Below are 21259 nucleotides of genomic sequence, written 5' to 3' on the forward strand. Positions count from 1 at the left end.
CTGGCTATGATAATGAAGCAGGACCATTGTGAAGGGTCAAGGTAATGGAATGGAGGGATGTGCAGGGGAATGGAGAACTGTAGTAATGAGTAGATGTGAGAAGTGGTTTTAAGAGCTCTCTAATCAATCATATTATCAACCACCATAGTGGAGAGCCATAGGCTTTCTGTACTTAGTGCACGCTTACGGTTATATGATTGAAATGTAAAGGTTTTTGGAATATTGGAAATATATATTTCATGTGCATTCCAGTTTCCATGTAGTAACTGCAGTTCTCTAGCTCAGTTAGTAGAGCACAGCACTTACAACACCAGGATAGTGTGTTCAATTCCCAGGGCCACCTGTATGTCAATTGTATGCATGCATTTTTTTATTTAACTAGGCAAGTCAGTTAGGAGCAAATTTTTATTTACAATGACGGCCAAACCCGGACGATGCTGGGCCAATTGTGCACCGCCCTATGGGACTCCCAATCACAGCCGGCTGTGATTCAGCCTGGATTCGAACCAGGTACTCTCGTGTCCCTGATTCAGTGCCTTTGGGCTTCCGAGTGGCACAGCGGTCTAACGCATGACTCAGTCACTTTGGATAAAAGCGTCTGCTAAATCAGGGATTCTCAACTGGGGGGGGGCAATACACAGGCATGCGTGCGCTGCACCGCTTATTGTTGCTGACTTTACACGTGCAGCGCGTCAGCAGTGTTGGCTAGCTACGTTCGAACTTGGAGGGTTTTCGCACTGCACACACTCACTGACCCCCCCCCCAACACACACACACACCGATCCAATGAAAATGTCACTCTGCAACATCGTTTTGTTTTAAATGTGACACGACCAATCAGATAATACAGATCTTCTTCTGACAGCTATCTTGATTGATAGCTAAGTATACAGCTGTGTTCTGCAGGCATTGCACATGTGGATAGTTAACTGTCATTTAACTCATGTAGGTTAGCTGTCAGAGTAAAATCACGGACAAGTTTTTAAAACGTGCAGCTCCCTCTTCGTCTACTGCTGCTTCCAATGTCAACAGCAAGGCGGACAACCCGGTCCCTGTCAAGAAGAGAAAATACCACCCGGACTTTATCAATCATGGTTTTACATATATTGAAGACAAGCATGGTGAGTGTAGATGTCCTATGCAACGAGCTGTTAGCTAATGAGAGCATGAAACCCTCCAAAATGAAAAGGCATCTGTACACCAAGCATCCAAGCCACAAAGATAAGACAGCTGACTTTTTTCCTCACAAGATTCATTGAAGAACGTATTCACCAAACAAGAAAGACACTTTGCGCATCATGCCTTGTGGCCCAGCGCATTGCTAAGTGCAAAAAAGCCCACACCAGCGCAGAGGATCTCATACTTCCTGCTGTGATTGATATGTGCACTGAAATATTGGGAGAGTCACCCGCCAACAAACTTAAAACCATACCCCTATCCAATGACACCATGAGGAGGAGAATCCAGGACATGTCTGAGGACATGAGGAATCAACAGATGTGGCTAACCATACAATTCTAATGGTCTATGTTAGACACGTGTGGGATAGTAACTTCGAGGAGCAGTTCCTTTTTAGTGCTGATTTCCCCACCGCCACCACTGCAGAGGCTGTCTTTAACACAATTGATATGCACCTGGGCTCCGTGGGATTGGTCTGGGATGGGTGCGTCGGTGTGACAACTGATGGGGCAGCTGCCATGATGGGAAAGCACTTCAGGGTAGTAAAGCGGATCCTGGAGAGAGCACGGAGCGCGACGTGGAACCACTGCTTCCTACACAGGGAGGCATTGGCAGCGAATGACATGGTGCCTGATAATGTATTACACTCCACTCCTGAACTGGTCTCCTATTTAAAATGGCTTATTCTCTTGAATGTACATACATGTTTTCTCAGTTAATATGGCTGTGTAATGACTTTCTTTAATACCCTAATAGTAGACCCGTGAGACAGAGTCTACTTTGCAAGTGAAGCCTGCCCAAGAAGGCAGCTGCAATACAACATGACAAAATGTAATCATCAACAGTCCATCACATTGGGTCGCGACTCAATTGTCATTGTCAAATTTGGGTCCGCAGTCAAAGCTAGTCAGGACCCACTGTGCTAAATGATACTGTATATATTGATACTGATATTCTAACTTTGCTGTAAGCCATGCTCACCTTATTAGCAGCAAACAGTTGTGGGGACTGGGGATTGTGCTTGAGGATCCTTTTGAAAGCCTTTTTTAGTTTCAACTTGCCAAGATGGCTGTCCTCTACCCTCCTAGTGTAGTCTTTGAAGACATACAGTAAGGAGACAGAATAAGTAAGAGAGCTAAGCGAAAGAGAGGAAGAGAAAGAGGGAAAAGAAGACTCCATTTACACACCAGCCTTACAATTCAGTTCTCCTGCACGCTTGCTGAGTTAGGTCAGGCCTCGGTAACCTCTCTGAGGTTGAGTTGAACCATGCTGTTGTGTCAAGTCGTTCATTAGAGCACTGTTGCACAGCTCAACTCTTTCATGGCTGGGTGCTCCGCCTCACACTCTAAACTCTCCGCCCAGCCTGCTTCGCTCCCTGAACAAGCCTCTGGTGCTGCTGGTAAATGCCACTGCTTCGCAGTGAAAGACGCCTGATGTGTTTGATCTAAATGGCAGCCCAGCTAATTGGCGTCTTTAATAATTCAGCCATATTCCTCTCTCTTGCAGTTTGGTCTGCCATCCTTTCTAAAGACACGTATGAAGTGATGATGCCAGCTGACAAAAGAAAGTTGATAAGCCAGCTGATAAAAGAAAGTTGATAAGCCAGCTGATAAAAGAAAGTTGATAAGCCAGCTGATAAAAGAAAGTTGATAAGCTGATAAAAGAAAGTCGATAAGCTGATAAAAGAGTCTACAATACATTGATTGTAATACATGGTACAATAAACACTGTTTCTCACTACCTCTCTCAATGAGAGGAGAGGATCGCCGTAGGTTTGTGTAACAAAATAGAAACAACCTTCACCTGAGCAGATAGTACTCAATGTGTATCTACTGATGATGTTAAATCAGGTCCTGTACTCTTTACTGTTTCCAATCATAAAATTGTAACCTGCACTTGTATGCTATTGCCCCCACGATTGACCAGGTTCTACCTGAACTACAGTCTGCATTCGTTGTATTACAGAAACACTTTATTGACCTGAAATTAGTATTGAATGCAGGTAGAACTAAGTAAATGTTGTTATATAGACTGCATAAAAATAACTCTGATGATTTAAACATATGTACTTTGGATGGTGTCCATATTGATCGTGTCCCGGCTTACAAATATCTGAGCATTTAGATAGATGAAAAGCTGTCTTTTAAAAAGCATATTGATGAGTTAGTTAAGAAACTGAGAATAAAAATGTGCTTCTTCTATAAAACAAATAGGTAATGCCTTTCGCTACATAGTAGAAAGCAGATTATTCAGTCGACATTCCGATCGGTCATAGACTATGGTGACATCATCTATATGAACGCAGCTGCCTAACATGATTACTAAACTTTAGACACCCGGTCTCAGAGATGGTTAACTCTAGAAATTCCTTTGGTCTCTACTGAGTTAGATAAATCAGTTTTTAGTTTTTATTGCACCTTATTTGTGGAACAATCTTCAACATGTTCTTAAATGTGATGTTTTGGTGCCTCTAGGGCAATTCAGAAATCTGATTGAGGACCTTATTACTGATGACTTTTCTTTCTTTCTGCTTGCATTTTTGTATTTATATTTTGATGTGTCACGCCCTGGCTATAGAGAGGCTTTTTATTCTCTATTTTGGTTAGGCCAGGGTGTGACTAGGGTGGGCAGTCTATGTTCTTTTTTCTATGTTGTTGTGTTTCTATGTGTTTGGCCTGGTGTGGTTCCCAATCAGAGGCAGCTGTCTATCGTTGTCTCTGATTGGGAGCCATACTTAGGTAGCCTGTTCCAACCAGTGTTGGTGGGTAGTTGTTTTTTGTTTCGTATCTGTACCAGACAGAACTGTTTCGGTTATTCTTTTTGTCATTTTCGTGTTTAGTGTTCGGTTATTAAATTAAATATGAACACGCACTACGCTGCACCTTGGTCCTCATCTTCTTCTCTTGAATGCCGTGACATGATGTGTGTATTTCTGTAATTCAGGGCTCATCTGTAAAAGAGACCTTGGTCTCCCTGATAATATAAAGATAAAATAAATAAAAAGTTGTTTCCTCACAGAGAGAGGGTAGGCTACGAAGCAGTTCTTTATTCCCTGTTTAGGTTCAGTGTGCTAGAGTCTAGTTAATGCACTCTTTCCTCACTGTGATTGGATTACATAGGAGGAGGATGATCCTGACAGTCCTCTAAACCTCCACAGGCTCAATCTGCAGGTCTAGACATCCTGCCAGCCTCCACCACATCATCTCCACTCTGATCCCTGGCTGACACTACACCTGCTTACTGACTACAAGTCTGTGATTACATCCTAGACAGCTCCTGATGATTTCACTATCTAGGAATTACCCCATATATTTCAGAATGAAGCTAGAAAACTAACCTGAGAGGAAATGCAACCTTTCTGTGACTAGATGACTGACTACTCTGTGGGTTTGGTTTGAAGCCACTCACCTTTCCCTCCCATCCCTCAGGTATAAAGATGAGATAAGATAATTAGGTGGGTGCTTACATTTGTACTATTTCACTTTTTTTTTTTGCATATCACACTGAGACACCCTCGGAGAGTAGGGTCAGAGCACAGATTTGTCATTATTGACGGCGACTCTGGAACAATTAGGGTTAAGTGCCTTGCTCAAGGACACGTCGACAGATTTTTCACCCTAGTCGGCTCAGGGATTTGACCCAGCGACCTTTCAGTTACTGGCCCAATGCTCTTAACTGCTAGGCTACCTGCCGCCCAGCATTCCAGGGTTGTGTGTGCGTGCGTGCGTGCGTGCGTGCGTGCGTGCGTGCGTGCGTGCGTGCGTGCGTGCGTGCGTGCGTGCGTGCGTGCGTGCGTGCGTGCGTGCGTGGGTGCGTGCGTGCGTGCGTGCGTGCTTGTTTGTTTATCCGGCTCAATTCTGCCTGCTTGCCCTTCATGGTTTGTTTCACAGAGTCACAATGTTATTTACATTTATATGACAGTTCCATTAGTGCGGCGGCCCCTGTGTAAGGCCCTGTGAGGGGCCTCTAAAGAGGGTGAAATTACCTCTCCCTCCAGAGGAGCCATCTGAAACATCGGGCCCATTCCTGTTCAACAACAAATTATGAAAAATATGGAATATTACTGCCATAGACAGGGCTATTAATGTCACTGAATAGTGTGTAATTCAGTTTGCCAATATATCAATCTGCTCAATTTCTGTATAGATAGTAATGTCCTACCTCATTTATTCACTGGCCTTTTCCATCAGATAAACCTGTAGGTTACATACAGTATGCAAATGTAGGCTAAAGCCCCATTTATAACTGGTTCTAACATGCGGCTTGTCCTGATCTTGTACAAATTCTTATTGTGCCCACATTTTTTGACAGGTGTAGAAGATTAAAAGACAGATTGTGATCAGATTGTGATCAGGTCTTCCTGACCACCTCCGGAGGTAGCGAGGCACGCATTGTGTCTGGATATCTTAGTGTAGACGGATCCGGACAGTGAAACCATTTAAATCATCACTATCCTGCCTTCTAAAATCATCAGTCAGGTTGCAACATTGACTTATGACGTCAATATGTGTCTTAAAATAAATAAATAAATATGATGTATCTGTCAAATAATTTGCATACAGGGAGGGACCAAGAAATCTGGTCAGAATGTGGACACAGTGGATGGACAAGAGACATTTAAATACCATGTGTAGATGCATATCTGAAGATGTGGGCACAATCAGAATGTGGACCAGATCAGGACACAGGATGCATGTTAGCGCCAGGTATAAACAAGGCTTACAAGAGAGCCTGAGTGGGCACGAGTGAGAGAAAGAGGAGGTTTAGCCAATCATGTCTCTTAACATGTCCAGTCGCGTTTCTTAACAGTCTTTGTTCTGCGCTAAATACCAACACCTGATTGTTGATAGTCAGAGCTTGTCCTTTAACGAGGCAGACATGCTAATTATCAACAGATTGTCAACAACAGTGTTGATCTTCGCAGTGTCACAGCTACAGCTAAGAAAGTCCTATGCTAACACAACGGACAGGATTACCAGCTTCTAATTGGCAAATTGTCAAGTAGTGCTTGTGTTTTCAAGCCTTTAGGGAGCTGGTGTTATAATTGGTTTGGATGTTAGGCTCCACTGTTAGATGGGGTTAGTGGTGGTGGTGGTGGGCTTGGTTGTTGGTGCTGAACAAGCCACTCTGTCAATGCCTCAGTCTCTCATAGCCTCCATCCATCTCTACTACGCTGTGGAGGGAGGGAAATCACTCCTCATATTAGCAGAGGCACGATTCCTGTCTGAGACCTAATGGGCTTTTATCACTCCCAAACTACGTCTTCTCAAGCTACGTATTCTTCGCCGCTGTTCCAATTCATGTAGGAAACCTCAACCACACCACAGGGATGTTTTATTTTGCCTGAATTTAGGCTAAGATGTGTCATAGATTCAGGTAGATTTAGATCAGGAAGAATATGCAGTGCAAAATAGAAATATCTCAATCTTTTGGCTGAGGACCAGTGCATTGGAGAGGATAAAAGAGAGTGTGTTTTGTAGTGTACATTGTGTGCATAGTCAGGGATAGGAGGCAGCAGGGTGGAGTGGATGGATGGAGGGAAAGGCATGTGATGCTGGGCAGTGCTGCCATTGCCACAGATGGCTCAGGGAAACTACAGAGCTTACACCACCTAGATCAGCAGCTCACCTGTGGAGCCTGTGAAGGGACTTGCTTCCGCAGAGGGAGAACTGGGCACATCCCAGCACAAATACACACACACACACACATACACACACACACACACACCACACTGTTATGTTATTTACATACAGTACCAGTCAAAAGTTTGGACACATCTACTCATTCCAGGATTTTTCCTTATTTTTACTATTTTCTACATTGTAGAATAATAGTGAAGACATAAAAACTATGAAATAACACATATGGAATCATGTAGGAAGCAAAAAACTGTTAAACAAATAAAACAATATGTTATATTTGTCACGCCCTCATCAGATGACTTTGCCTCCACAATCACCCGAACTCAACCCAATTGTGATGGTTTGGGATGAGTTGGACCGCAGAGTGAAGGAAAAGCAGCCAATAAGTGTACAGCATATGTGGGAACTCTTTCAAGACTGTTGGAAAAGCATTCCAGGTGACTACCTCATGAAGCTGGTTGAGAAAATGCCAAGAGTGTGCAAAGCTGTCATCAAGGCCAAGGGTGGCTACTTTGAAGAATCAAAAATATTAGTTAAAAAAATGTTGGTTACTACATGATTCCATATGTGTTATTTCATAGTTTTGATGTCTTCACTGTTATTCCACAATGTAGAAAATAGTAAAAATAAAGAAAGACCCTTGAATGAGTAGGTGTGTCCAAACTTTTGACTGGTACTGTATACACTGAGTGTACAAAACATTAAGAACACCTTCCTAATATTGAGTTGCACCTCACACCCCCTTTTGCCCTCAGAACAGCCTCAATTCGTCAGAGCATGGACTCTACAAGGTGTCGAAAGCGTTCCACAGGGTTGCTTGCGCATGTTAACTCTAATGCTTCCCACAGTTGTGTCAAGTTGGTTGGATGTCCTTTGGATGGTGGACCATTCTTGATACACACGGGAAACTGTTTTGCATGAAAAACCCAGCCGCATTGCAGTTCTTGACACAAACCGGTGTGCCTGGCACATACTACCATACCCTGGTGAAAGGTACTTAAATCTTTTGTCTGGCCCATTCACCCTCTGAGTGGCACACATGCACTATTCATGTCTCAATTGTCTCAAGGCTTAAAAATCCTTCTTTAACCTGTCTCCTCCCCTTCATCTATACTGATTGAAGTGTATTTAACAAGTGGCTTCAATAAGGGATCATAGTTTTCACCTGGATTCACCTGGTCAGTCTATGTCATGGAAAGAGCAGGTGTTCTTAATGTTTTGTACACTGAGTGTATACCAATCTAAACACACACGCTTGCATTCACGCACACGCACAAACTCACACTAACATCTACAGGTATATGCACAATAATGTATGCACAGCACATTCATAACCACACACTGTTGCTCTTGCACGTAGCTCTACAAGGCATGGGCCACTGACAGTGCTAGGGAGCTGAAAGAATGAGCTCCCTGTGCCAGCCCCGCAGTGCAGTGGACAGACCGAGCCATATGCTCCAGTCAGTGCTGTCATCTCTCCAGAGCTACAGGCCAGAAGCCAGAGGTCCTCCCTCGAGTGACCCACACCTCTCCTTGGGCTTTGGAGTACATTGTATACCTTTAAAGATTTACAGTATAAAGTATTGCGCTTTACTTCCAACTTTTGGACCGCCTAATGCGCCTGCATTCTTGTATCATAGTTGTGAACGCCTCTCTAGGCGTTGGAAAGTAACACATTCTGTGTCATATGCACCACAGGTGTTTCTGGAGAAGTCCCATGGTTCTCCGTACTGTAGTTTCATCCTATGACTAATTAAGCCAAGATGACAAATTATACAACTGTGCTCAGGGAAATGAATGTGTATGCAAACATACATTTACCTCATTTAGCAGAGCAACTTACAGGAGCAATTAGGGTTAAGTGCCTGGCTCAAGGGCACATTGGCAGATTTTCACTTAGTCAGCGCAGGGATTCAAACCAGTGACCTTTCGATTACTGGCACAATGCTCTTAACCGCTAGGCTACCTACCACCCCATAAAGCATGTAGATTATTAAAAACAGCAGTAGACTGCAGGCAGGATTGATTAGACAATCTAAACAGGGCTAGGCTGTGTTATATCTGCCTTTGCTAGCTAATAATTCATATTTTTTAGGATGCAACACTTTGTGTTAGCATCCTAGGGGACTTATAGATCCCATAAGGGGGGGTTGACTGCAACGTGAAAAATATTCTCACCGTAATTAGAGGGGGGATTCTCAGCTTGGTGAAACACTCATGAAACCCTGGCATGAAAACAGCTAGGCCCGCAGGTGTCCACAGCGCTACCATACCTGGCAAACTTTAGACAAATGTCTGTATCAGCGTGTATATTTAGAGAGAAAAGTCCTATTTTCAATGTTTATTTGGAGCTGGTAGTTTATTGCACCCTTGAAGGGATTAATAACATTGCTGAGCTGTGTGATGAATATCAGACACACGTACACACACACACACACACACACACACACACACACACACACACACACACACACACACACACACACACACACACACACACACACACACACACACACACACACACACACACACACACACACACACACACACACACACACACACACACACACAGATACTTCTGTAAGCTGAGACTCTCACCCTCTTTCCTGGATCAGCATGGTCATAATTTATTCATGAAAACAAGTAGGGGGGAAAACTGCTGAAAGTAACCGGGGCAACAGCTGATAACTTGATATTCCTTCTGACTGGAGCTGACTAACAGTATGGGTTAGAAAGGTTAAGAGATATGTGGGTGTTATGTACAGTATTTAGTGCAACGTTTCCCAAAGTAGGGGTCGGGAACTCATGTGGGGTTGCCTGATTTGAAAATCTGGTAGCCGTTATATGTGGTTAACAGAGCGGTTTCTGTTTTCTTCCTACAAATGTCGCTCTATCTTTTGAACGGTTTAAACGACAAAATATTATGATCCCATTACTGAACGATAAGATTATCAGGAACACATACAGGTCTTCTGTTTCCGTCTACGATGCCCACAAGCTACGCAGGTCTCATTAGAACAGAGTGGACAAGACCAGGCACTAAACATAATGAATGGGTATGTTCTTTTCTACACAGAAGGTCATACAAAATGATTGCCTGATGATCTTCTGAACGTCTCAATATATTTTTGATGCATTTTAGTCACTTCAAACTATACTTTCGTCAGATTGAAACACTGTCATAAATACTGTCAGACTGATTTATAATAGACTGTCATAGCCCTAATTAAAAAAGTAAACATTTGCCGTTGATTCCGTGACTTTTTTTACATGGTGGGGTTGCAAAACATTTTTTATGTCAAAATAGGGTCAAGACGCCAAAATGTTTGGGAACTCCTGATTTAGTGCTTTTGAAGGGCCCCAGTGCCCGACAGTGATTACTAGCAAAACAAATCCTTCTTTACCCTCAACATCAGGATACTTCAAGTGGTCAGGTGACCCCTGGTCAGTTTGTTCCGATACTGCCCAGCTGTCTGCACAGCTATAACCAATGATGCATAGGAGTATGGAATACAATCTACTCAATAACAGCAAGTAACCAGAGAGAATTTGAACTAATAAGATATTGCAATATTTACTAATAAGAAGTGGGGCATCATCCTCCTCTTCAACTCTTAGAAGAAAGTATCTGAGATAAGAAAATAAAGTAGTGGAGAGATACTGTATGCATCACCACTGACTGCCAGTTGTGTCATCACCTCTTAATAGTAAGTTGGCGTTTCTGTGCCCACTGCTTTAACGTTGCTGTGTTATGCAGTCATTACATAACAGAGCATGCTACAGTATTGAGCGTTACACGTACAGAGCCAGAGGGAGGAAACGAGTGCATTTTTTATTTTGTTTCTTTGGTTACACAGTTACAAAGTATCTCTCAACTTTTTTACAAAGTGTCTAAGATCACGCTCACCTTTTTACTCAAAATCGTAAAACAAATCTTTTTTCAATGTGTCGATTCAAGTAGAATAGGGGAAAAAAGGTGAAGGGTTTTAGAATAAAGTCAATGTTGTCTGTCAAGTTTCACTCTGGATTTGTACTGCTATATGGCAAATTAATGGCCCACTGTAGTCTTGCATAGAAAATGCCCTTATGAACCATTTTTGCACTATAGCACCGGCTAATGGCAAGTCCTGTTTTGTCTGGAACCCCGGATCATGTGAAATGTCTCTGTCCTGCTGTGTTCTGGGGACATTAAGTCTGTCTGAATGAGCCAGAGTGCGGCTGGAGTCTAAAATAGCTCTGCACGCAGGCATACAGGCAGCACTCTGCAGCACAGTGATGGAGGGTGGAGGGAGCAGAGGCCGGGGAGTTCGTCAGCTGCACGGCTCATTTGAAATCAAGCAGTCATTACTGAGGCTCCTGAACAGCACCTTTTACTGTCCCACTGAGCACAGAGCACCACCCGAGGAGAGGACCCGCTACCTGACTCTGGAGCAGATACCTGACTGTATGAGTCTCTATGAGGAGCAGATACCTGACTGTATGAGTCTCTATGAGGAGCAGATACCTGACTGTATGAGTCTCTATGAGGAGCAGATACCTGACTGTATGAGTCTCTATGAGGAGCAGATACCTGACTGTATGAGTCTCTATGAGGAGCAGATACCTGACTGTATGAGTCTCTATGAGGAGCAGATACCTGACTGTATGAGTCTCTTTGAGGAGCAGATACCTGACTGTATGAGTCTCTATGAGGAGCAGATACCTGACTGTATGAGTCTCTTTTTAGGAGCAGATACCTGACTGTATGAGTCTCTATGAGGAGCAGATACCTGACTGTATGAGTCTCTTTGAGGAGCAGATACCTGACTGTATGAGTCTCTTTGAGGAGCAGATACCTGACTGTATGAGTCTCTTTTTAGGAGCAGATACCTGACTGTATGAGTCTCTATGAGGAGCAGATACCTGACTGTATGAGTCTCTTTGAGGAGCAGATACCTGACTATATGAGTCTCTATGAGGAGCAGATACCTGACTGTATGAGAGTAGCTCACATACTTTCATTTACCTCAAACCCATGTGAAACCCTCCAGAATAATGTTTAGAACAGAATGGGGTAATGTGATGTCAGAAAATATGCACTGAGTGTACAAAACATTAGGAACAGCTTCCTAATATTGAGTTGCAACCCCTTTTGCCCTCAGAACAGCTGCAATTCGTCTGGGCATGGACTCTACAAGGTGTCAAAAGTGTTCCACAGGGATGCTGGCCCATGTTGAGTCCAATGCTTCTAACAGTTGTGTCAAGTTGGCTGTATGTCCTTTGGATGGTGGACCATTCTTGATACACACGGGAAACTGTTGAGCATTAAAAACCCAGCAGCATTGCAGTTCTTGACACACTCAAACCAGTGCACCTGGCACCTACTACCATACCTCGTTCAAAGGCACTTAAATCTTTTGTTTTGCCCATTCACCCTCTGAATGGCACACATACACAATCCATATCTCAATTGTCTCACAGCTTAAAAAATGATTCTTTAACCTGTCTCCTCCCCTTCATCTACACTGACTGAAGTAGATTTAACAGGTGATATCAATAAGGGATCATAGTTTTCACCTGGTCAGTCTATGTCATGGCAAGAGCTGTTGTTCCTAAAGTTTTGTACACTCAGTGTATACCTAATACACTTTATAGCTGGACTCATCTGATATATGAGAGCAATTGTGAATGTTCCTACTGTTCAGTTCAGCGAAACTTGTTACTGAAAATATTGTTTTCCCAGTCCTGTGCAGAGGAAGTGGAACTCTCATCCAGTCTATCATTAATAAAGATCTCATTTACTCCGGCTCCCAATGCCTTCTCTCCTCATTAAATCTCTCAGTGTATCGCCCGGCCCAGCCCGGAGGTGACAGGCTTAAGTAATCCACAGCCACAGTGCCATTTGCCTTGCTTCCCCACACCCGCTCTCTGAGAGAGTGATACTGTTTACAATTCCACAGATTCAGTTATCCCGCTGTATTTTCTCTATTCCCAGATATCCCCTGCGGTCGGGGTGGTAGAGAGCGATTTAGCGGCTGGTTTACACATATGACGATGGTCCCTGGCAAATGTATCTCAAGCCAGTCGACCTGACTGACACCATTTTCGCCTCTCTTTCTCTCTCCGCTTATTCCCTTTGTGTTACAGGGCCTCAATAAAGGCCAGCAGCTCTAGCAGTGTGGTTGTATGTGCTAGACAGACTTCCAGTGCACTGTGGGATTGTGGGTTATTTGAGAGCTGAAATAACTGTCCATTGGCAGGCTCTCCCATGGAAAGCACCAAACCAAGACTAGCAGCCGCCACACAGGAAAAGAGCTCACAGTAGATGACAAGAGTCTCCTCTAACAGGCCTGTTTCACCGTTCAGATTTCTATTATGTTTAGTCACCAGACAGCCAGGACAGCAGTCGTGTCATATTCATTTTCTCTTCGTATGCTAAACATTTCATTTGTGTTCATGTTGCTAACTACAAACATAGAATCCAGGTCCATCGGCATAGGCTAAATTGTTTGACCTACCACTGTTTGAAGGTTGGAGATATCCTTAGGCCTTTTCAAACCTCTTTTAAAATGTAAAACTTATTTACCTGATATACTCTTCTTTATTGCAGCTATGATGAATGTGTGGGACCAGGTGCGACACAGATATACGTCCCCACAGATGACCCCCCTCCGTACTCCCTCACGGACCCCTGTCAGCGGGGCCACCAGCAGGCCACCTACACCAGCCTGGAGATGGAGGAGCCGTCCGCTGGAGCTGGAGCCTCTTGGGTGTCCGCCAGCAGCGCCGCCGCCTCCCAGTACCCAATCGGACTGCATGAGCTCCGGCAGCAGCCAATATCCTCCATCTCCCAGTCAGCGTTCCCCCTGGAGGAGGCGCCCCCATACGAGGTGGTGGTGAGCAGGCAGAACCAGCCCATCCCTCTGATGCCCATGGACCTGCTCAAACACCTCTCGGAGGACAGCCATAGTCCCCAGAGAGCCCGGGCTGTCGCACACAGAATCCTGTAGAGCTGACTGGGCTAGTCCACTCCTATGCTCTTTGTGCGGACAGCCTGAATCTCTCTTCTGCTTCTTCCAGTGTCCCTTTGTGCATGACAGGCAGTATCAAAAGAGATGGACTTTCTGGACTGAAGCGGAAACTTTGGGTTGAACCTGAACTCAGTCTGCACCTTCCTTTCCTTCCCCCTACCTCTTGGATAAGCTGTGTCCCCCGACTCCAAAGATGTTACCCGCATCACTCCTCACTCTCTCTCCCTACTGAGGCACTGCCATGAAATCACAGGGCTACTACTAGTTACCTGGGGCTGGGAGTATGGTCTTTCTGTCCAGAGGGAATTCACTTCATACTGTACAATGGTCTCAGTTTAGGAGGCATTCACGCATTTAGGAAGCATTATCAAAGTCTGTTTTTAGCACCAAAAAAAACAGTAGAGGTAACCTGAAGTGGTTTCACATAGATATTCTGTATGTACTGTTGGTTCTTGTTGTGTTGAAATGGAATTGCTCTTGATTTAAAAAAACTATAGCAAGAATGCCTAATTTCACATTCCACCGCATATCCATATGGTTTTATTAATATTTTCTACATGCAAATAATATTTGATTTATATTTAGTTGACTTTAGGACTCCGGCAGTCTGAAAATGTCCAGTAATTTCAACTGATAAATATACCCCAGAACTTGACCTTTTCCACAGAAGGTTCTACATGGAACCCGAAAGGGTTCTACCTAGAACCAAATAGGGTTCTCCTATGGGTACATCCAATTAATCCTTTTAAAACACTTTTTTCTAAGAGTGTAGGTATTTTTTTGCACTATTATTTGAAATAAATAATTTTTGTGGTACAGTAATCCCTCGTTTATCGCGGGGGTTACGTTCCGAAAATGACCCGCGATAAGTGAAATCCGCGAAATAGAAAACTTTTTTTTTTTTTACAATTAGCAACTATTACATGTATACAAATACAGTGACTCACGTGTAGGCCGTTTCGTCGACATTATGGGTTTAGGAGATGTTCGAAATTACAAGATAATTTGGCCAACTTAATGTAAATTTGCCAAGCTGTTTTATGTACGTACACATAACTGCACGAGACGACAAAATGATAGCACAATTCGTAGCATGTTTTGATACAAGAAGCGGGAGTGAGTTTTTAGCGAATCAGAATGCAGAGCACAATGCACCAAAAAAAAAAAAAAAATGCATTATGAAAATCCGCGAAATAGCGAATCCGCGATAAGTGAACCGCGAAGTGGCGAGGGATCACTGTATATGGTTTTATATGGTTTCTGGATATAAACACGTTCATATGAGCTGGAAATACTGTCTATTCTCTATAATTGGGTTTCCCCTCTGGGGGCTGAGGCCTATTCAGATCCAAACTGTTCTGTTTCAGTCTCTAAACGTGCACCGCCACACATTCCTCTTCTCTCTCTCTCACTACTTCTCTTTTTGTGAAGAGCTTTTTTAGGTGTTCACGAGCGAAATTACTATGAGCTTGACCCATTCGCCAGCTAACATCCAAGTACAATATACCTTGTAGCAGAGTTACAATGGTATTTGACAATTGGTGCGAAGGACAAATAATATTAGCACGCAGTTTACTGTGATGAGGGATTTACTATACTTTAGTACTGTCATCTTTGATATTATGATAAATAAACAATTCATTTTTACAAAATATTATTCAGTCTAGACACATTGTATTTTTCAATATGCTGGAATCTTTAATGGTTCCAAATTATTATTCAGTATTTTGTTTTTGGTTGTGAGTATTCATTGTACAGATAAACTGTCTTCAGTTAAACTGTTTTTACATGTCTGTCATCCATGTATAAATGGTATAAAAATGACTGTGCCTGCCAGGCACTAAGTCTAAGACTGTTAGACTGCTTAACATTGTAGCCATAGTAACTTGAAACACTGATTGACAAATCAAGAGCTTTCCTTTTCCAAATAGCTTGTTATTTTCCAAGGCTTGTGTTACTTTGTTAAGTTATTCAGATAAGTCTATGTTCATCATTGAAACCCCAGAAAAAGTACTCTCAGCAGAAAATGTGACATAATGTCCATATTTTGTGTATAAAACCGTATTTGTGGAGTCAATAACCCCCTGTCACCTTTGCATTTGGCCCCAGAACTTGGTATCTCTGTTCCAGTCCCCCTCTCTTTCTCATAGTCTCCCTCATTTATCTTACCAAATCCCTTATTGTGAAGTGATATCCTCACTGATATCCTCACTGAACCCTTAAATAATATTTTATAAATGAATTAGTCGCATGATTGCATTGCTGGCATTGTGGATAAAAGTTATAAAGAGATGAGTATTTATTTAGAATAGCTTTATCAATAATGTGTATAACTGTGGAAAGACTACTATTAAATAGCTGTTGTGAGATTCACCAGAATGTAGATGTACTACAACACAGATGCTTCGCACTAGACAGAAACGTCTAAAGATTAAAGATCAACAGGTTATTTTCCTTGCATTACAATCGTCATCGAATGGATTTGACTTTGAAGAGAGTTTGTTAAATGGCTTTTAAAAACCAAATGCTGTTCATCATCACTTGTTAATACATATTCTATTTGTGGTCAGAATTGTCATGTCAAGCCCTATAAATAAAGCAATGTTTGGCCTGAAAATGATGTGTTAACTTGACAATGAGCATTATTGCTTATTGTTATGTACCTGCTGCAAATCTAGCGATGCTATACAACATTAATGATGGTCTTGTGTTTCATAAACTGAAATCTAAAAGTGCAATGCAGTGAATAGTACAACGTATTAGAATTGTGTGCATCGTGACACACTCAGAATCATCTAGAAATGCAACTTTACCTGCCTTTACAAGTCAGTAGAAATGCACTGTAACTGTGTTGGAAGACCTAGTTCAATACCTGTTGAGGTAAAACTGCAATGCGGTTCACTCTGGTCTTACATGCTGTTTTGTCTTTGTTGTTTACTTCCTTTTGGTAGCACAATAGGTACATGTCCAACATAAATGTGAATCAATGTGTAATACTGTACATGTACACTTCCGATGTATAGTTTCCCTATAAGTCCCACTGTTGTACACAACTGTCCTGTGTGACAAAGATTCTTGTTTCCTATAATCACAGTCATCAACGTATATCCATGTTTTGTATTAGAGCTTTTATTAATTTCTTATATTGGGGAAATTAAATACATTTGACCTCTATGATTTGAGTCGGTGTGACTGTTCGTTCTGGTTTTGCGACTATGGGCATTGAAATCGCCTTCCTGTTTTACATGTAGGCTACACCTAGGAGTAGTAGCTGTAATATAAATAGGAGGAGGGCCATTACTATTAATAAACATAGGGATGATAGAGGAGGGAGCTGGGAATGAGGAGTGTTTGTATAGCATCCAAAAGTGCAGAAACAGTGTAGTGCAATTATCTACATTGGCTAAATGTTTCCCTAAACGTTTAACCAATTGAATCCTGCTATGTATAATGCATGGGAATATGTTGTGACATCCTGTCCGTTGACAGCCATTCATTCCCCTCTGATCTGCTCTGAATGGTGTGTTTGGGTGGTGGGCTAGCTAGCTAATGTAAATCAGACTGAGCAGATGGTCTGTGCCGTTGCTCTGCTCCTAATTACCCTCGTTGCCCAGTGCAAGGCTCCTATTAGGGTGTGCCAGCAGAAAGCTAATTTCATCTAGTGCCACTGCACTCTAGATAATAAGTCCACAGCGTCCATTATGAGGCTTTGTGAATACTGCACCCACCCAGATCTTATTGACTTAGGAGGGGAATCATTTAAACTGTGTTTTCCTTCCTGATGTGACTGACAAAGCAGAAGAGAGCTCTCTGGAGCTGCTCTGGTCTCTGTAGCGAGTTAGAGGTGACCATGGGTCAGGCGGACATCATCTGTGACAGAACCTCATAAATGTGTCGTACAGCGATGTCTCCAAGGTATCCAATCCCCTAAATGCCTGAACAATCACCATGCCATTGAAAAATAGTTTTAACATTATCACTATTCAACTGAAACATTATTTAAATCAGGCTGCTGCAGCTATGCATTCATAATTCAAGGGTTTATCATCATTCTCTATCTCGTTGTTTTTGGTGGGGCATGTACTGTAACATCTATCACCTGTAGCAGCACAGAAAAACAACCTGATGGAGAGAGAGATACACTGGAAGTTGGTTCATTGCAGAGAAGAGCTGCTCCAGACTTTTCAGCGTCATTTCAGGTTTGTGGCATGACTAGAATATAATATTTTTTTCTTTCCTGTAGCGCCATCTGTTGGAAGAAGCATGTCTTCAGTCTAGAACGGGTATGTTATATTTTGTCCACTAGATGTCAGTCGTGCTAAGCAACACAAGAGCTTCATTGATACATGGGCAAATCTAATGTCACCGTAGCCTAACTGTAGCGAAACAGCCATGCTTCCGCATTTTGTCCATTTTTTACCTACTTGACTAACCTGTCAGATCAATACCAATGGTGTGCCGTCTCTTTCACTTCCACTCTTGTCATACTTCCTTGTTCCTATGTTATTTCTAAATCCGATAAGAAGCGTGTAGCCTAACTGAACAGTATTTTTCAACAACAAAAAAATATGAAGGATGGTGTCGGTGACCAAACGCCTGTAGCGCGTAAAGAGGCTTTCGACAATTACCTAAATTACTATGATCAGATATGGAGTAAGGGTAACCTGCAACTATGCCAAGAGAAACAGGTTACCGTGGGAGCTAGACGATTTTTGCTGTTAGAGACAGACCCCGGAGAAAGATTTTCTAATTTTGACTTTTACCTTACTGCATCCGAATGCGTAAAATCCGGCTTTAAAGATTGTCGGACATTCTTCAGTGCGCTCATCAAAGCCACAGAGGTGTTGGAGATGTTCTGTGTAAATCTGTTTCTTTACCCATGGAAGAAGGAAATCAAGATGCTCAAGGTAAAAAATATAATTGGCATGGTATTCATAGTTCGATTTCGACAATTAGGCCTAGGCTTCTTTTATCTTGCGCAATGCACCCAAGCAAATGGGGTGCGGAGGAGTTGTCTCGACTTAGGCTAGGATAGCCTAATGCACATGTACAAATTATTATTATCAGAGTAAGAAATAGAGGGATAATATATGTCTATGTTTTTACATTGAAATGCCATCTCTAATCACAAGCCACATATTCAAAGGTGCTGCTGTCACATATCAGGAAGTGAAAGTAAACTGTATAGGCTAAATTATTTGCCAGGCTTGTGAAATGTCAAAAGGTGAAGCATGATTTGAAACTGGAGAGGATTAAAGTACAGATGTTCTCCATACTGTAGTGATCATTTTCTTAAGTTTCATTAAGTTGTTGTTGTGATAATGAAGACTCTTATCTCCCACTCAGACTTTCACTGGCCCCTTTGTCTACTGCATCCAGCCGGTCCTGACAAAGAGTGCCACGAAAAGTATCCTTGAAACAATAGGATATCATCTGGAAACTGACACAGAGTACCGACTCACAGACAATGCAGACCCTGAAACATCCATGAAAATGGGTTTTGAGCTTTTCCTGGCCCGAACAGAGTGTGAGTACCTGTTGGAGCTCATGGGTCAGCAGTCACAGCCTGAGTGTCTGGAGATCCTACAGAGGAGAGCTGCACCACGACATAACACCCAGAGGGCTGCCGAGGAGACAGCAAAGGACTCTGAAACAGAGCCCGTACAAATGCAAAAACAAGAGGAGAATGAAGATAAGGGTCTATCTAATGGTTGTTCCCTGGCAGACCCAGGACCGGTGGAGACAGATGAGGGAGACTTAACCGAGGAGAACCGTGTCACTGCTAGCACACCAGGCAGGCAACAGGATGATGGACAGATAACCCTCAACTTGGAGGTTCAGTCCATTGAGACGACACACTCTCCAGGAATCAGATCACCCAGGGGGTTCTTGAATGATGACAGGTCTATCCTGGAGATGCAGCAGAATTACCCAGACCTTGCCATAAGGCAGAAGCCAATATTCAGTAAGCCACTGAGTGGACCTCCTGTAGTGCGGAGGCGACTTATCAAAGAGAACACACCTGAGGAAGGGAGCAGTCCAGCCAATTTAGCTGGCAGTGATGTAAGTGGTCTCCAGTTCATCTCCTTTCACACCACAGCAGCACCAAAACCCCATCTCACAGAAGCAGTCCCAAAGCTCCAGACTCCAGAAGATAAGGCCTACAAGACTACTGCCACGCTCCACGGACCAACTCCTCCACAGGTAGAAGTGACCAGAGAGGGTCAGGAGGCAGATGATGCAGACGAGCTGAGCAAGCTTGCTGAGAGGATCGGCCAACTGCATGTCCATGAGCATAAGGTGGAGGAGCACAAGGTGGAGGAGAACCTGAAATACCCCGTAGAAGAGACAGCACCGCCGCATGCCAGTTGCTATGATGGGTCCCCTCACCAGGATTCTGCAGGGTACCAGAGCCAGCCTCTAATGTGCCATCCCTCTCTGGTGCCGGTCTGTAACATCCCAGGCTGTAGCAGCTGTGAACTAGCAGACAGTCCCCACAAACACATTCCTGGTAGGGACACCATCAAAGAGCCACCTCACTCCATCTATGTCCCAACCAACCACCTGGACCCCCCAGTGCTGGACCCTACTGCTGCTGACCACCAGCCCTCCGCAGGCCCTCAGCACCAGGACATGGAGGGACCCATCCCTCAGCCCTCAGAGGACGAGCTGCTTCAGACATATGTCATGGTGGACGAGCCTTAGAGGAAGTAAGGTCATGATTGAATGCTGGTGCTCCTGGAGCATCAGAACACACAGAGAGAAATTGATTGACATGCCTGTTCAGGTCTAAAACATCCCTTGCCACTAAGTTGTTTTGGTCTGGGGCGATTCAATCAGTGGACGCTGCTGATGGGAGAACGGCTCATAATAATGGCTGTAACGGAGCAAATGAAATGGCATCAAACCATGTTTGATGTGTTTGATACATTCCACTCTTTCTGCTCCAGGCATTACCACGAGCCCGTCCTCCCCAATTAAGTTGCAACCAACCTCCTGTGGATTCAATGTATGAAGGTGACGGAAATAATTACTTAATTGAATTTAATTCCTCTTCAGTATTTTCTGGTCTTTGCTTTGTACTCTTTCTCAGGAGATAGACTTTTAATACAATGTTAATTATGCTTGACCTAATTTATGAGGTGGAGGTAATATTTCCACTGTGTCCTTTTACAGTGACAGTGCCTTACTGAAATTAATTTTATGCCAATCCTGCACTTACTTTCCTTGCTCCTTGACTACCGAATGCTTTGTAATGTTTATGAAAATGTACGTCCAATTGTATTCAGAATGTTAGGACTTTTTTAAACAAAAATAAACAAAAATTGAAAACTTTCGTGGTCTTCAGAAGTTCAAATGGATCATACAAAATAGACTGTTACACTAACTTTACATCGGCAATATTGCATACATTAACATATGTTATTA

At 43.1% G+C, this 21259-nt stretch overlaps 2 protein-coding genes across 4 annotated transcripts in view; both read left to right on the forward strand.

Moving 5' to 3' along the window:
• bean1 (brain expressed, associated with NEDD4, 1) overlaps positions 1–17005 on the forward strand; it is a 58031-nt gene extending 41026 nt beyond the window's left edge. For all 3 annotated transcript variants that reach the window (XM_071381167.1, XM_071381168.1, XM_071381169.1), the window contains one exon: positions 13411–17005. In XM_071381167.1, coding sequence (XP_071237268.1) covers positions 13411–13810 — 400 coding nt within the window. In that variant the 3' untranslated portion in view covers positions 13811–17005. The remainder of the gene's footprint in view (positions 1–13410) is intronic.
• Positions 17006–18218: 1213 nt separating this feature from the next.
• On the forward strand, positions 18219–21167 carry LOC139563000 (uncharacterized). Its single transcript, XM_071381228.1, has 2 exons — positions 18219–18738; positions 19178–21167. The coding sequence occupies exons 1-2, from the start codon at positions 18400–18402 to the stop codon at positions 20534–20536; spliced, it is 1698 nt and encodes a 565-aa protein (XP_071237329.1). The 5' UTR covers positions 18219–18399; the 3' UTR covers positions 20537–21167.
• The last annotated feature ends 92 nt before the right edge of the window (positions 21168–21259 follow it).

Source organism: Salvelinus alpinus, chromosome 33 (assembly GCF_045679555.1).
Source record: "Salvelinus alpinus chromosome 33, SLU_Salpinus.1, whole genome shotgun sequence".
NCBI lineage: Eukaryota > Metazoa > Chordata > Actinopteri > Salmoniformes > Salmonidae > Salvelinus > Salvelinus alpinus.